Source organism: Perca fluviatilis, chromosome 8 (assembly GCF_010015445.1).
Source record: "Perca fluviatilis chromosome 8, GENO_Pfluv_1.0, whole genome shotgun sequence".
NCBI classification, from domain to species: domain Eukaryota; kingdom Metazoa; phylum Chordata; class Actinopteri; order Perciformes; family Percidae; genus Perca; species Perca fluviatilis.
This window is the reverse complement of record NC_053119.1, coordinates 21,724,485-21,739,772: the sequence shown is the minus strand read 5'-3', so window position 1 is coordinate 21,739,772 and position 15,288 is coordinate 21,724,485. Positions and strand designations below refer to the sequence as shown.

Sequence of the window (15,288 nt, the reverse complement as noted above, 5' to 3'; positions counted from 1 at the left end):
CCTTTTATTTTTTGTTTTTCAAGCTTCACATCGTAGTTGGTCAGTGTTATTCGTTTTTAAGGTCACATATGCATCTGTTATTGTTCTTTTTGCTGCTGTGACTTTGTTTAGTTTCCATGTGTGGAACCAATGAGGTTAACTTTATCTTAAAAAAATGGAAATACAAACACAGGTAAAGTACACAAACAAGGCAAGTAAAACTATATTAACTCTTCAAACAAACAAAAAAACAGCCCACAAATCCCTAATATGTCAATGTATTGAAGCGCAGATTTATAAACAGTTAAGTATACTTTTCCACTTCCCAATTCCTCATTAAAGCGTGCGTAGGCCTACACCTTCCTTTTACCAAGTTGTAACATTTACAAAGCGCCTTTCATCAATGTATCACATTTATTTCTGCCTCTGTTGTGATTACATTAAAGGTGATTGGGTGAACCCGTGTCACGTGACCGCCCTTCGACAGGAGTTTCCACGACAGCTGAGTAGCAGCTATATACGTTTTTCACCTGTAACATAGGTCCTTTTTAACTCCAGTGAGTCGAAGTTTCGTAAAATGGGAGACAAGAAAAGCCCTACAAGGTAACACATGTCGCTAGTTTCTATGAAAGAAGACTTTATCGGGCCGTTTGAGAACAGAAAGCTCGGTCAATGGATGGAGCTGTTTTACTGAAGTGTTCATGGCGGCTGGCTGCTGGTTTAATATGGGGCAACTGCCTGTGTGAGCTGAAAGCTCCCTTTTCCTCAAAGACTGACTTCTGAGCAGAAAAGAACTTTAGAGCAGTGTCTTTCCTGTTCTGGTAATCTTCACCTAACGGGGTTTCTTTGAAAGCATTGCGCTCATTTAAATTGTGGCGTTATCACAGTGGTTTTGTTTTGTTTTTGTCTGAAGGCCAAAGCGGCAATCGAAGCCCTCCGCCGACGATGGGTACTGGGACTGTAGCGTCTGCACGTTCAGGAACACCGCTGAGGCGTTCAAGTGCACGATGTGTGATGTCAGGAAGGGGACGTCAACTCGGTAAGAATAACTGCAGCTGTTATTTTTTTAAGGAACATAGCACTGCAGAACTATTTTAATTGTACGATAAAAAGTATACTCGGTTGCAGGTTTTTAAGGTACATCTATCAACAACAGCCCTGCAATAAAATCTTACCGTCATGACGGGTTTAATGTTCAGTTTTTGTTGAAAAGGTTTTAGATAGTTGTTGATTGAACTTTATGGTTTTTTGAGAGTAGTCAGGGCTATACGTTACAGTACCATGAGGTCATCCTTGTGTTGGGAAATTCTGGGAATTTTAAATAATTTGACAAGTTTTAAGGGAAACAGAAATAAGCATTTCCCCACTAGAGTTAAATCCCTGATACTGGGGAGAAGCCTTTGAAAACATAGAAAAATGAATAACTCAATGTGGCGGTAAATGCAGTAAATACAGCTCAACGCTTGACTGAACAGAACATAGGCCTATCTGGGTAAAAACTACAACAATTAACAGTCACAATCCACAGCCTCCAAAATTACCATAGAGTTGAGTCAACACCTCTTTAAAACTTAACATGATAAAGGTAGGGTTTATTGCAGGGCAGGTATTAGACTACATCAGTTTTAGCTATCAGTTTTAGGATCTAATGAACTGGCAACTGAGTGATGAGAGTAGTCTCGCTTTGCCAGACCTTCCTCCACAGTTCTGAGGAGAAAGGTCTGGAGAGTCCACACAGCATTCCAGGATGGGATAAAAACCTGCTCTGGTTTATTGGCATTTCTTTAATTGTCTTGGGTGGCGCTAAGCTCCGTACGGAGCAACGACGCCTCTGCAAAAATAGCCTCGGGAAGGAACTTGTTTTGGTGGAGGTTGTTTTATTCGTGCAACAGAAAACTCAAATTGCTAGCTGTCTGGATTTACCCTACAGAGATCTGAGGAGCAGTTAACCATAGTCCTCATCCACCAGAGTTTAGAATGCCAAAACAAAGAAAGCCCAAGGCAATGTATATCTGGCCTAAATGAGGGACATCAGGCGGAATTTCCGGCAGCACCGGAGCAATCCCAGAAGTGTGTGTGTGTGTGTGTGTGTGTGTGTGTGTGTGTGTGTGTGTGTGTGTGTGTGTGTGTGTGTGTGTGTGTGTGTGTGTGTGTGTGTGTGTGTGTGTGTGTGTGTGTGTGTGTGTGTGTGTGTGTGTGGACTAGATGATAGGATAGATCATACCGGGTATCATAATTATAAAAAGAATTATGACTACATCACAGCCTATCCAGGAAAGGTATATTAAAAAAAGGTAACTCACAGCCAGCGGGTGGCAAAGAGGGGAAAATGGGGCCTACCTCTATTTATTTATCCTCTATTTATTAATTTCTGGGCAGTTTTAACTGCACAGTGGTGTTATGAATATCTCAAAAGATCTTGTGCAGACCTGATCACTTTATGTATCCCAGTCTGCCAGTCTTGAATTAGCGTAGACTTCAGTACCAGTGAGGCCCATAGCATATCTGACCAAAAATGAAGGGAAGTCAGTGTGAAACTTTTCACCAATGCTCCTAAAACAAAATGAGAAAATAACAAGTAAAAATTGAAATTGGGAAAATTTGAAACCTTAAATGATGAAAGTAAGCGAAGAAAAAGAGAGAAATTGCAACTGCGTCAGTGCTGTGATGTGGTATGTTGGTCTTTCCATAAAGATTGTAACAATCGACTTGCACCAGCTTACAGTTTTCTACACAATTACAAAACCATACCAATACCATCCATTTTTTTTCTGGACTATGACATGCATTAAAAAAAAAAAACCTTTTGTTGAAGAAAGTGATCTTGCTTGTGCCTATTTCTTAAACCAATCAGATTGTTAAAGCTGGGCCTAAATTGCCAAGCTCATCCGTGCTCTTGTTAAATCTAGTGCCGCGTTGGCAGAATGCAGAGGACATTTTTGTATGTGTTCAAAGGATATGTTTACAAATGTTCAAGTTGGTCTTAAAACAGTAGTCGGGTGCACATATGGATATTGATTTGATTTGTTTGCTATAATAATTTATCCTGTCCAAAGTTAGTGTTGCTTTTAGTGTGAAATTCCATCTTTATATTAACTATACCTCCACTACAGCTCATCAAGCAAACACTGTTTGGAGAAACAGGAAGAGGACATTTCATACTTAATAGACTAACTTATGAAGATAGACACTTAATTTTATAAACCCAGACTGCTGCAACCTCATCTTAACTTCAAATAAACTTTAGAATGTAATTTTACACAGAAAAAGGACTGTGGATTTTGTTCTCCATCACTTAAATTGGAATTGGCTTTCGGACGATTCCAGCAAGCAAAACCTGTTTCAGTGCACATATGGGAAGGTGATTACTATTTTAAGATGGCCTTGAACAATTCTGAAACCTATCCTTTTAACTTTTTATCAGAGTTTTGGAGAGTTAACATTCAGCCAGGATTTTCCAATTTAAGTAATTGTTGAGGCCCCCTGCTCCACCTGGTAATATTGAATAGTTACACAGTTCAGCAGTGCAAACCACATGCTCACCCTACTTGCAGTAATATAAATGTAGCTATAAGGCTAATAACGTTTTTTTGTCTCTTTCAGAAAACCACGGCCGGTTTCTCAGCTGGTTGCACAGCAAGCAAATCAGCAGTTTGCACCACCCACACTCCCCAAAAAGGAGAAGAAAGAAAAATCGGAGAAAGACAAGAGTGATAAAGAACTAACACTAAAAAAGAAAAGCTATAAAAAGATGAGGTAATAAATTAATGTTTTTAAAGAAAATAGCAGAATAGCTATTCACATTCAGTGGTCTTTGATCCTGCCACCACTGACATATTTTGTATCAGCTAAGCAGTTTTCAAATCCGTTTGTTTGTCTCTGTTTGTCTCCTCACCAGGCCCAGGTTAAAAAACATAGACCGGAGCAGCGCCCAGCATCTAGAGGTCACAGTTGGAGACTTGACTGTAATAATCACAGACTTTAAGGAGAAAGCCAAACCCACGTCCACTTCAACAAGTGCTGCCTCAGCAGACCAACACAGCCAAAGTGGCTCAAGCTCTGATAACACTGAACGAGGGGTCTCCAGATGCTCTTCGCCCCGCGGGGAAGGCTCGCCGGTTAATGGAGAGACTCACTAACTTTCACACTCCCAGTCAGCACAACCCATTCTTCTGCACTCTCAACAGCCTTGACTAGAGATTAAACTTCAACATGCATTAATAATACTATACATGCCAATATGATAGCATTCACTTCCTTTGGGACTGTATTTTTCACTGCCTTCCCATAATGATAAAGAATTCAGGAGTCAGGACATATGCTGTATGCTCAACTCAAAGAACTGTTGCAGCAAGATCTGTCATGATGAACTGAAAAAGGAACCGTAGCATTAAATCCTGAATGTCAGTGGAAGTGTGCCACGTGTTGTGGTTACTTGTGTTTTAACACCTCAGTGTTACATCAGCATCACACTGAGCTGGTTTTTGCTGCACCGAATAAATGATACATTATGAAAGAAAATAGGAAGAAGTCATCTCAGAATTGTAGTTTATCTTTGAATTTTGTTATTATTTGCCCTTAATGGCATCCTATGTTCATAAAATCTTTTTAGCATTATTTCCACTTTGCCATTATCAGTAAACCATAACACTGTTGGTTAATAGCCTTATCCGGCTCTCATTTTATGCCATTGGATGCAATAATTTTTTAACTAACATTTTAAGAAACAATATTGAATAATTATTCTAAGTATGCTTCTCATTCACTTGGTAGAGTTGAGCATGATTTAATCTATAGAATGGTTTATATTGTAAAATAATGTTAAATAAAATAAGTTGTAGATACTTGGATATGTTTTTCATTTTTCAATACAAACCGGAACGGTTTGTAAAACATGGATTTCTTAAAAGTTGCTTTACTAGAACAAAACTATTTTCCTCAATGATTTTCTATTGCATCTCCACAGCTAATAGATTGTATTTTTGAATGTGTTAACAACCTTTGGCTTTTTTATATCATGACTGATATGTTCCATGAAGGCAAGACATGAAAAGGCAATTGACTTGGTATTTAACTTATGTAGCCAGTTCAGGTCAATCAATGAGTTACACACTTCACTGCACCGTTTGCCTTACACTTGTTGTAGTTGTGTCTTGAAAGGAAGTCCCTAAATGCAATGATGGAAAGTATTACAGTTACTCACATACTGTACATACTGTAAGTATTGCTTGAGGTACTTGGGTATTTCCAACTGCTACTTTCTACTTATACCTCACAGCATTTCAGAGGGAAACTTTGTACTTGTTATTCACTACAAACTAAATATGTGCTCAAATATATATATATATATATATATATATATATATATATATATATATATATATATATATATATATATATAACAAAATTAAACTGATTTTGACTTTACACATCCATCAATTTTAAAAGTATATATTGCTGATAATTCTGTAACGTTACTTTTACCCGGCAGGGGTCTGGTTGTATTTACACCACTACAATCCTTATTATTTACCATGTGCAGGTGGGATTTGGGCTATATAAGATGAGTCACTTTCTCAACCATCTACCAGAATGTTTGACCCTATGTCCCCATCCTGTGTGACACAATATGAATGATACATGTAATTATGCACCAAGCTTTGAATTTGTGTTAGCTAACGTTACCTGGCTGTCTACTGTACACACTGTAAACTTTGGTTGGAGAAATGGTTGATCAAACGAAACACGTGTAACGTTAACCGATGTGGGTGGGGCGGAAAACTGTAAACACCAACTGACTGTGCTATTCGACTCTAGCTTCTGACTTGATTTATGAGATAGATTGTTACTAGCTGGTAGAACTTCATCAGATGGTAGCTGAGATCAACAAAAATGTTCCGTTAGCGCATAAAACTTGAAACGCAAAATGCGATGCTATCTTCAAGCATTTCTCCTGTGCATGGTCTTCACCTTCTTTTCACTGTTGTATGTGTTCAATCAACTCGCCTCCACCTTGGAGGACAGAGACGACTGGAACCTGAAAGAACAGGGGATACCCGACAGGCGCAGTCATGACTATGGGCATCTTCTCAGGAAAAGGCCAGGACTGACAGGCCTTCGAGACCGCGAAGAAGAGCTTGACAGGTAGTTTGGTTAGCGTTGATTTCATTTAATTACTTAGCACATTAGTAACTTAGCTAGCTAGTGGTTAGCTTTAGATACATTTGCAGTTACTTAAGCTAGCGTGACTGCTAAATTGGACTAAAATAATAACGTTAATGTTGCAGTTGAAACGTTGCCGTTAATTGAGTTGCTAAAGCTGACGTCAATGGCACTTAACGTTACCCGGTTAATTTGGCTAGTTAATGTTACCAGGCTGATAATAATTGAATTGAAAATATAGCCAGCGTATTCATTGTGCTGTTTTATACCCACGGTATATAACTTTATGTGTTAAAAATTACTAATGACTTTCTTGTGTAATTATAAAAGCTACCACCTGTCAGCTAGCTAGCTAGCTAAATAATTGATTTACCATTAACGTTACTGCTCGCCAACTAGCTAGCTAGCTAATTCTGTGCCTCGTTAGCTTTTGGCTGGATTTATAGGACGGCCACCTGTTAAACAACTAACTCGTAGATGCAGATCTAATTCCAAAATATGTCTGATATCCAAGAGATTTAACGTTTAGAATGCAAAAGATCATGTTTTTATTCTGTTAGGTGTAAATCACTGTCAGTTTCTTACTGGAATCCATATTGGAGACTACCTGCTGATGTTTGTGGAGTGAACTGCTTATTGGATTCATCTCTTAGGTATGACTGCTTTTGTGTGCATCTCTATAAATAGATACCACTGTTATTTATAACTCACAACTTTCACCTACTTCCTAGGTTCATAGTCCAGAGTAAATGCTCAGCCTGTTCCTGCACTCATACCTTGAAACTACTCTTGAGTTTTTGAAGTCATAGTACAAGCAGTTCTCAGAAATCAAACCTGTTGACAATTTAGTGACAACACTTTGAGTTTTTAGTGTAAAGCCATTATAATCATCATTAATACCCAGAGGCTGTAGTAATTTGGAGTACAAATACTTCAAATGTCTATTGTACTTTTTTTTTTATTTTTATTTTTTTATCATCTCTACTCTACACAATGCAGTCATAGGTGGAGTTTTTCTCTGCAAGTTTTTGCAGAGAGAATGATAATTGAGGTATTGGGGCTTTCTTGAATCTGTCTTGTTACAGTTTAATAACATAATCAGATGCCATTTGGTGGGATAACTAGAGCCTTGTACAAAATAAAAATAATTTTGTCAATTATAATTGTGTATGTAGGCTTGCCATAATATGACATGTATACAGAGAGATGATCGAAAACTGTCAAAGTGGTCCTTTCATTAAACCTAATACCAGTTCCAACCCTACAGGGCTAAGCACCAGTCAGCTGAGCCTGCTGATATCTTCATTACTTTGTTCTCTCCTGCACTTGTGTATCCGTGCCAATAACAACCAGGGTTAATTACTGATTCATTTTCACTTTGTCTTGGCTCTTAGAGAGAGGTCAGGCTCTGCAGTCAAGGAACATAGTGATGAAAGAAGTCACCTGGCTGTGGTGGCCTGTGGCCCCAGGCTAGAGGAGACTCTTACCATGTTGAAGTCTGCTGTTCTCCTCAGCAAAAAGCCTCTGCACTTTTACGTCTTTGCTGAGGATGATCTACATGACCGCTTCAGAAATGCTGTAAGTGTCTTCCCAACAACACCAGAACTTGTATGTACTGTAGTTGTGTATTCATTTTGTGGTTGTACAGTTTCCTAAAGCAATGGCCCATTTGTGATTAAATCTGTGTCAATGATGGCTGATGCCATTGTCAACTGGCGTATACAGAATCACATTAAGAAAGCATTTTTGCAACTATTGCACAAATTGTGTAAGCAAACTCATGGCATGTTTGAGAAACAGTCTGTCATTCTGAATGCATGGATGTTTTTACAGTAAAGCCTTATTTTTACACAGTTGTTGTCATTTTCTTTGGCCCAAAGGCTGAGATGCATCGTTTTTATCTTACAATGCATAGTTAAAATCTTACTATGTGTGGATATTGTTTAGGTACAATTTTTCTTTGTGCTTATGTTTTCTTAAAGCTGGACTCCTGGCCCAGGACTGTTCAGACCAAGTTTAACTTCACCATCTACCCCATCACTTTCCCCAAGGAGAATGTGAAGGAGTGGAAGAAGCTCTTCAAACCATGTGCCTCTCAGAGGCTCTTCCTGCCAGTACGTCTAAAGTCATCCTTTATGCGTATAACTTGTAACAATTACACATTTGCAAAATGTACTCATATGTTTTATTGTGGTCGGTTTTCCAGCTGATCCTAAAGGAGGTGGATTCTTTGCTCTATGTGGACACAGATATCATTTTTTTGCAGCCAGTAGAGGACATCTGGGCCCTTTTTTCTCAGTTCAAATCGAGCCACTTAGCTGCCATGGCTCCAGAGCACGAGGAGCCACGCATTGGCTGGTACAACCGTTTTGCCCGCCATCCTTACTATGGCAAGACAGGAATCAACTCAGGGGTCATGCTCATGAACATGACGCGCCTCAGGGAGAAATCCTTTAAGGTAATGTGCACGTAGAATATATTTTTCTTGCGAGTTTTTTGCAGCATGATAACTTCTTTCAGCTGTTGCTATGTATCATTGCCAATTTAATATATTACCTGTGTAGCATGATGGCCATTGTGACATTAAAATTAAGGTTAAGTGCTCACCTATGAAGGCAAGAGGTACTAAGCAGATGTGAACCATCTAAAATGTAAGTTGTATTATGTCCAGGTCTGAAATTAGTATTATTATGAAATTATTATTAGTAGCTGTAGCACCAAGATTGACCAGCTGAGGTCACTCTTGTAATTTCTAAAAAACAGTTTATTTGAGTTGATGTGAAGTGTTTGACAAAAGGAATTATTTTTCCAGAATTGCAGAGTTATGATTTCCTGACGCAAAATGATATAAATGCTCTTTTGATTGTTGTATTTTTATCTTCTAGAATGACATGACAATAGTTGCACTGAAGTGGGAGGAAATTCTGATGCCCCTTCTCCAGAAGTATAAACTCAATATCACCTGGGGTGACCAGGACCTTCTTAATATCATATTTCACCATAACCCAGGTTTGTGCTATCACATATACATCATTATTTTTAGTCTTGAATGTTACGCTAGTTCAGGACACAAACGAGTGTTCACTATAGACGTTTGTTGTTTTGGACATTTGCCATCAAATAAACAAACTTTTGAGGGTTTGTAACCCAGTTATTTACAATCCTAATTAGGGCTGTGCAATTAATTGAATTTCGATTTCAATTTTGATTTTGGCTCCCACGATCACCAAAATAGTATAATCGAGAAAAAACGATTATTTTGCCATGTTCTGTTTTGCAAGAACGCTCTTATTTTGTGTTGTGTTCTGAATAACACGCGCACATCCGCACGCGCACATCCGCCCCTCCGCCCCTCCCGAAGCCATAAACTCTCTGGCAAGTTGTGTGCATATCATCCGCTGGAATTTAAAAACTCAGTGCGAATAAAGATGGCAGAAGGAGAGCAGCCACAGCAGCGTTTTGGTGAGCAAAAAAGGCAAAACCAACTCGTTGTCTGGGAGCAGCTAACGTTAGCTAACCCTGCGGCTGCGGTCCCTCTGCCACTGCCTCCCCGCTGTAGTAAACTTTGTATTCTCCCGACACGCTGTATTCACTTACTGTTTTAAACTTTTTCCAGCTTAGAGGTGGTGCATATAGGCATACTGCTCAAAAACAACATGAAAAAACATAGTAACGTTCCCTCAAACATAGTAACTTCCCTTACTCTAAGGTACAGCCTATGTACTGGATTTTTCCTTAGTAAATAAGCCCACTGAGGGCGAAATTATTTTTGGCACAATATTTAGTAATGACAGTAGGCTAGTAGTGGTCATAGTGAGTGAACATGTGATGTGAGATGCACATTGTGTTATGTATCTGGAATTGTTCATTAGCTGTGCAAATTATGTGTGATATCTGTAAAGCTGAACCGACTCACAAAACAGAATTTATTCTGATCCAAAGACTCTTTCTGTGAGATAAAGGACAATAACAGATTATACCCTGAACATTATCCATTATTTCCAAAGGTTAATGAGTAATCACGTTAAATAATCGTGATTTCAATATTGACCAAAATAATCGTGATTATTATTTTTTGCATAATCGAGCAGCCCTAATCCTAATCAATCCAGTCATGTCTCTTGCTGTGTTACAGAAAGCCTATATGTGTTCCCCTGCCAGTGGAACTACCGTCCAGACCATTGTATCTATGGCAGCAACTGTCAACAGGCTGATCAGGAAGGTGTCTTCATTCTCCACGGTAACAGGGGAGTTTACCATGATGACAAGCAGCCTGCGTTTCGAGCCGTCTACGAGGCCATCCAAAAGGTAGAGCCAGCCTCTCTAACTAGAAGTCTGTGGTTTCTCTGAGACCCTACAGTGAAATAGAAAATAAATATTTGTTAACAATCACCATGTCTTGTAAAATATTCCTGAATTGAGTATATTTATTTATCCAAAAATGTTGTTAAGAGTTCCAGACACCGCTAACTGGATAACATAATGTATGGAGAAGTAAAGTTTTAAAAGGCATTTTTTATTCTACTAAGGAGCAATCATTTTTATTGACTTTCTTTCTGGTGCCTCTGTTTCTTTAGAGGGCAGTTGTGTAGGTAGACCAGACTATTTGGAGAACCATTTTCGTGTCATTACATTATCAATAGGCACTCCAGGCCATTGCTTTTCTCTCATAGATGCTTCCTTCCACCAGTGCCTAATCAATAGCCTGTTAAACATTTCCATCCTGTCTTGGCTCTCCCAAACCAGACAAATCAGCTCCACCCTGCTTTGACCACTGGAATGGTTGCTTTAAATGTTGTCAACTAAAATCAAGTGAAGAACTAGAGTTAATAAGTGAAGAAACATTGATGTGCTTTTAAAAGTTTTTGGACAACAATTTAAGTTGTAAAGGGCACAGAGGTGTAAGCTGTATCAGAATTGGGACACAGACAATATTTGTTAGTGGGAGCAATTCATTGTTGTTTTGTTGAAAAATATAGAATCACCATCCTCATCCTTTTGAATATCCTCTTGGGTTTGTATCAGGCCTGTTCCACTTGGAACAGCTGGTGAGTTCTGGCTGTCTCTTTACACATTCCCATAAACTAAACCTTTTCAAAATTGTAGCATCCTTACGTTGGTATGATGCCCTACAGAGCACTGCCAGTGCATTACTGGCACTTCAAAATGAACACAGAACTTTGAATAAAAAAAGAATGACATCTGTCAAATTTACTATGCGTTATTAATGCATTTCAGCTTTCATAGCTTAAAAGTCCACTACACATCAGTCATCAATGAGCGAGCAAGCCAGCCGGAGAGCTCTCTCACTGCTGTGCTGGCGGCTCGCCTTCGATCTGCTCTTGTTGATTTCAGCGCACCGGTCAACATGCAGGCAGCAATCAGGGGAGTAAGGGAAGCTTCATTAGCTGGTCTCCATCCATTACCTCCACAGGGCTCAGCCTGGCCACTATCAGTGCGGGCAATGTTCTCAGCCATTAAGTAAACGAGCGGGCTTCATTATGGGGCACTCAGTCTCAGTCTCTCCGACAGCACAAACACGCATACAGCATCCCAGACAGCACATACCAGACTTCTGATTTTAGGAGGCGGAGAAGTCCTGTGGTTTGTCATTAGTCATCATCATAACATGTGTCCTGTATTAGTTAGATAAAAGTAAGATACAGGGCTTTGTTGTAAAATTAGCTCATTAGAAAATAGCCTGGTCTTACTGAAGAGCATTTCATCCTTTGTTGTCATAAGCTTGCTATATTTTGTAGAAGCTTTTATCAGTGCTTCCTGTTGCTCCAGCTCCTCAGGCCCCCTCCCACTTTGTTCCCACTCAGTCCTTTGAGGACAGCATCCTAAAGCCTGGAGCAGGCAATTCTGGAGGAAACTCTCATTTCCATCCCACCAAGAGCTCCTTAGTCAGCTTCGCTCCCAAGGGAGGCTCTCCCAGCCAGCAGAGGAGCTTGTAATAAAGGGCACTACCATTACGCAGCCATGCCCACAGAAGAGTTGTAAAATGTTTAGTGCTGATGCTAGTTTGAGACATCATGATGGCTGTGTGGACAACGCACCAGCATCCACATTAAAATCGATAGGAGGCTGTTAATGGTGTTTTATTGCCTGGTGCAGTATATGAAAGATAATAAAGAAAGTGTGCTTTGAATTACCTAATGCTTGGCCAAACTGGAGTCAAATGAGATGCTATAAAATAGTGATTTCCTCTTATTTACTCAAGCAGTAAATGAATTGTGTACTTCAATACAAAAACAAGAGGCCTGCATCCTTATTTACATACTGTATGTGACAAAAGCTTTGGTTGCTTATATTAACTGGCTGAAGAGCTGGACATTTTTATCTCTGCTGTTCACTTGGTGACACAAAAGCATCCAATAATGAAGCATATCTGGAATGCTGCAGCTGTTAGAATTCACCAATGCTGTTACGCCCTACTGAGCCCATTGTTGTATAGTTGTGGTAACAGATATTCATCATCCAAACACACTTTGAATTGACAGTTATTAATCAAATGCAGAATGATATTGTCTTGAAGTGACAATGATAAATGTGGCACTTAATTCTTTATTCTTTAGTTATTTGAATACAGTTGTTATTGTATGATCATGGCTGTCACAGCAGGCATAAAAACGCATACCTCTGCTTGATTTTGATTTTGAGTCTTTCTTGAGTAATGTCAGGATTAGGAGAAGGCCTAATTAAAGACACACAACCATATGTAAAAAGCTGTAATAAAATCTGCTGTTCATTCTGAAATCAAAAATATAATACCTGCACACTTTTCTCTTCATTACAGTACACATTTGGTGAGGACATGGAGACCTCACTGCTTCAGCCGCTGGAAGCGTCGCTACAGGCAACCACAAATACCTACTGTGGAAGAGCCAGTCACCTGTTCACGAAGAAGTTAAAACAGAGCATCATGTCTGTTCAACAAGATGCCGCACAGAGAAGATGAGCAGGACAACACTCTTATATCACTGATATCATGATTAGTGTCTTAATTTCTCTCTGGAAGTAAATACTTAAATGTAAGACACTCCTGTGAAGACAGTGAGCTGGATGACAAACACACACAGGTCAGCTCTGAACGTTTATCGGTTTACAAACTGCATATCAAGACTGGAAATGGGGAAGGGTAATCTGTTGAACAGGTTATATTTTCTATTCTTAAGTGAAGCCAATGTTGGTACATATCTGTCCAATGAACACACAATCAGGTCACATATGCTATCACGCCATATGGGGGAAAATGCACCGACACTTTTTAGAAAGAACTTACAATCACTTTATACAATTGTCTAAGGACTTTGGGGGAAGATGAATGCAGCAGGGTACTTACATATGTACTCTTATCAAGATTATTTTATTAGAGTTTATAATTTTGCATACAGGTTTTGTACTAGAGTTTTTGTCACTGCAGTATATCATGGAAAAGGGTTATCTTCATGTTTTTTTTAAGTAAGTGTCACATCTTTTTTAAACAAAACAAATGCTCATTAAGAATACTTCAAACATATACAGTACAGGCCAAAAGTTTGGACACACCTTCTCATTCAATGCGTTTCCTTTATATTTTCATGACTATTTACATTGTAGATTCTCACTGAAGGCATCAAAACTATGAATGAACACATATGGAATTATGTACTTAACAAAAAAGTGTGAAATAACTGAAAACATGTCTTATATTTTAGATTCTTTAAAGCAGCCACCCTTTGCTTTTTTTGATAACTGCAAATCCTTGGTGTTCTCTCAATGAGATTCATGAGGTAGACACCTGAAATGGTTTTCACTTCACAGGTGTGCTTTGTCAGGGTTAATTAGTGGATTTTCTTTCCCTTATTAATAAAAAAAGCAAAGGGTGGCTACTTTGAAGAATCTAAAATATAATGTTTTCAGTTATTTCAAACTTTTTTGTTAAGTACATAATTCCATATGTGTTCATTCATAGTTTTGATGCCTTCAGTGAGAATCTACAATGTAAATAGTCATGAAAATAAAAAGGAAACGCATTGAATGAGAAGGTGTGTCCAAACTTTTGGCCTGTACTGTAGAATATGATCATTATTTATTATTGTTGGACATCTGTGAAAGGATGCACTTTTGATGTCTACCTTAAAACGTGCGGCTATGGTTTCATATATTCTGGTATGGGAGTTTGTCAAGGAATTGTTTACTGTACATTGTAATAGCATTTAAGTAATTTCAGTAACTTTGCCAATATGAGCATGTTTTCCTATAACTGGAACAATGTCCTAGGGATCAGTTCGTTTTCATCTAAGCCAGCTAGTGTCATGAAATCGGCTGCCAGACAGGTTTAGCAAAACATTTGCACTATTGAGGGGGAAAATGGGGGATTGTAACAACACAGAATCATATGTCATTTGAATGTATTACTCAAAAGCCAGAATAGACTTTGAGGTATATATCAAATGAAAATTAAGTAAATATTTTATCAAAAAGCATTTCCAATGGTGTCTGTAAAGCAGTAGTATTTCTAAAATACGCATGCTTGTGATAAGGTTGAATTGGAAAAAGTCGTAGCATTTTAAATTGGACACTGCCCTTAAGTATGTAATATGGTTTGGAATTTACCTTGTGTTGCTTTAAGAGTAAATATACAGTATTTTGGGCTGCATATTACCCCTAAGAATATTGCACAAAAAAGGAAGGAATTACAACAATTCAAGTGTTTGTAATAGGCAAATTAATTATAGTGTTATTAAATTATTTGACTGAAATTCCTCAATGCTCAATTCACTGTTTCCTATTTTATGTAGTATTCTTATCAAGCCTTTGCACCAGTCATGATAACCATTTTGCATAAACTGTACTTGTTGCCCACTCACTCCATACAAAGACAGAGCACGAGCCATGTCCTAGAATGCAGCAGCAAGCTAAAAATAAGAAATGAATGGGAAGACTTCAGAAAGTGTTGTTAGATGGCTGAAAAGGAGCTGATGTGTCTGGGTCAGTAGCCTCTGGCTCTTCATTTCACAGGCAGATTGACAGACGTGCCTGGAATAGGCAATTGTTCTGCATGATGAATTTAAAATGGTCTCTATTCTAAGAAGCTGTTAGATATATCAATTTTTCTTCCTGAGAAATTACAAAGTGTGCAGTGAGTGGGGAGACATTTTC

General features: G+C 38.6%; 2 protein-coding genes across 4 annotated transcripts; both read left to right on the top strand.

The window, feature by feature from the left end:
• Window positions 1-428: 428 nt before the first annotated feature.
• On the top strand, window positions 429-4,389 carry LOC120564778 (YY1-associated factor 2-like). Its single transcript, XM_039810025.1, has 4 exons — window positions 429-582; window positions 893-1,018; window positions 3,583-3,735; window positions 3,878-4,389. Exons 1-4 carry the CDS (start codon window positions 557-559, stop codon window positions 4,116-4,118), a joined length of 546 nt encoding a protein of 181 aa, XP_039665959.1. The 5' UTR covers window positions 429-556; the 3' UTR covers window positions 4,119-4,389.
• Window positions 4,390-5,678: 1,289 nt separating this feature from the next.
• Window positions 5,679-13,687, top strand: LOC120564741 (glucoside xylosyltransferase 1-like). 3 transcript variants are annotated; one of them, XM_039809950.1, is made up of 8 exons: window positions 5,679-6,123; window positions 6,702-6,794; window positions 7,536-7,719; window positions 8,124-8,255; window positions 8,408-8,599; window positions 9,027-9,150; window positions 10,277-10,449; window positions 12,941-13,687. In XM_039809950.1, the coding sequence occupies exons 1-8, from the start codon at window positions 5,906-5,908 to the stop codon at window positions 13,100-13,102; spliced, it is 1,278 nt and encodes a 425-aa protein (XP_039665884.1). In that variant the 5' UTR covers window positions 5,679-5,905; the 3' UTR covers window positions 13,103-13,687. The 3 variants fall into 3 exon arrangements, with proteins under 3 accessions (XP_039665884.1, XP_039665883.1, XP_039665886.1); XM_039809949.1 differs by having other exon boundaries at window positions 5,685-6,123; window positions 8,348-8,599; XM_039809952.1 differs by lacking the exon at window positions 6,702-6,794 and having other exon boundaries at window positions 5,735-6,123; window positions 8,348-8,599.
• Window positions 13,688-15,288: the final 1,601 nt, after the last annotated feature.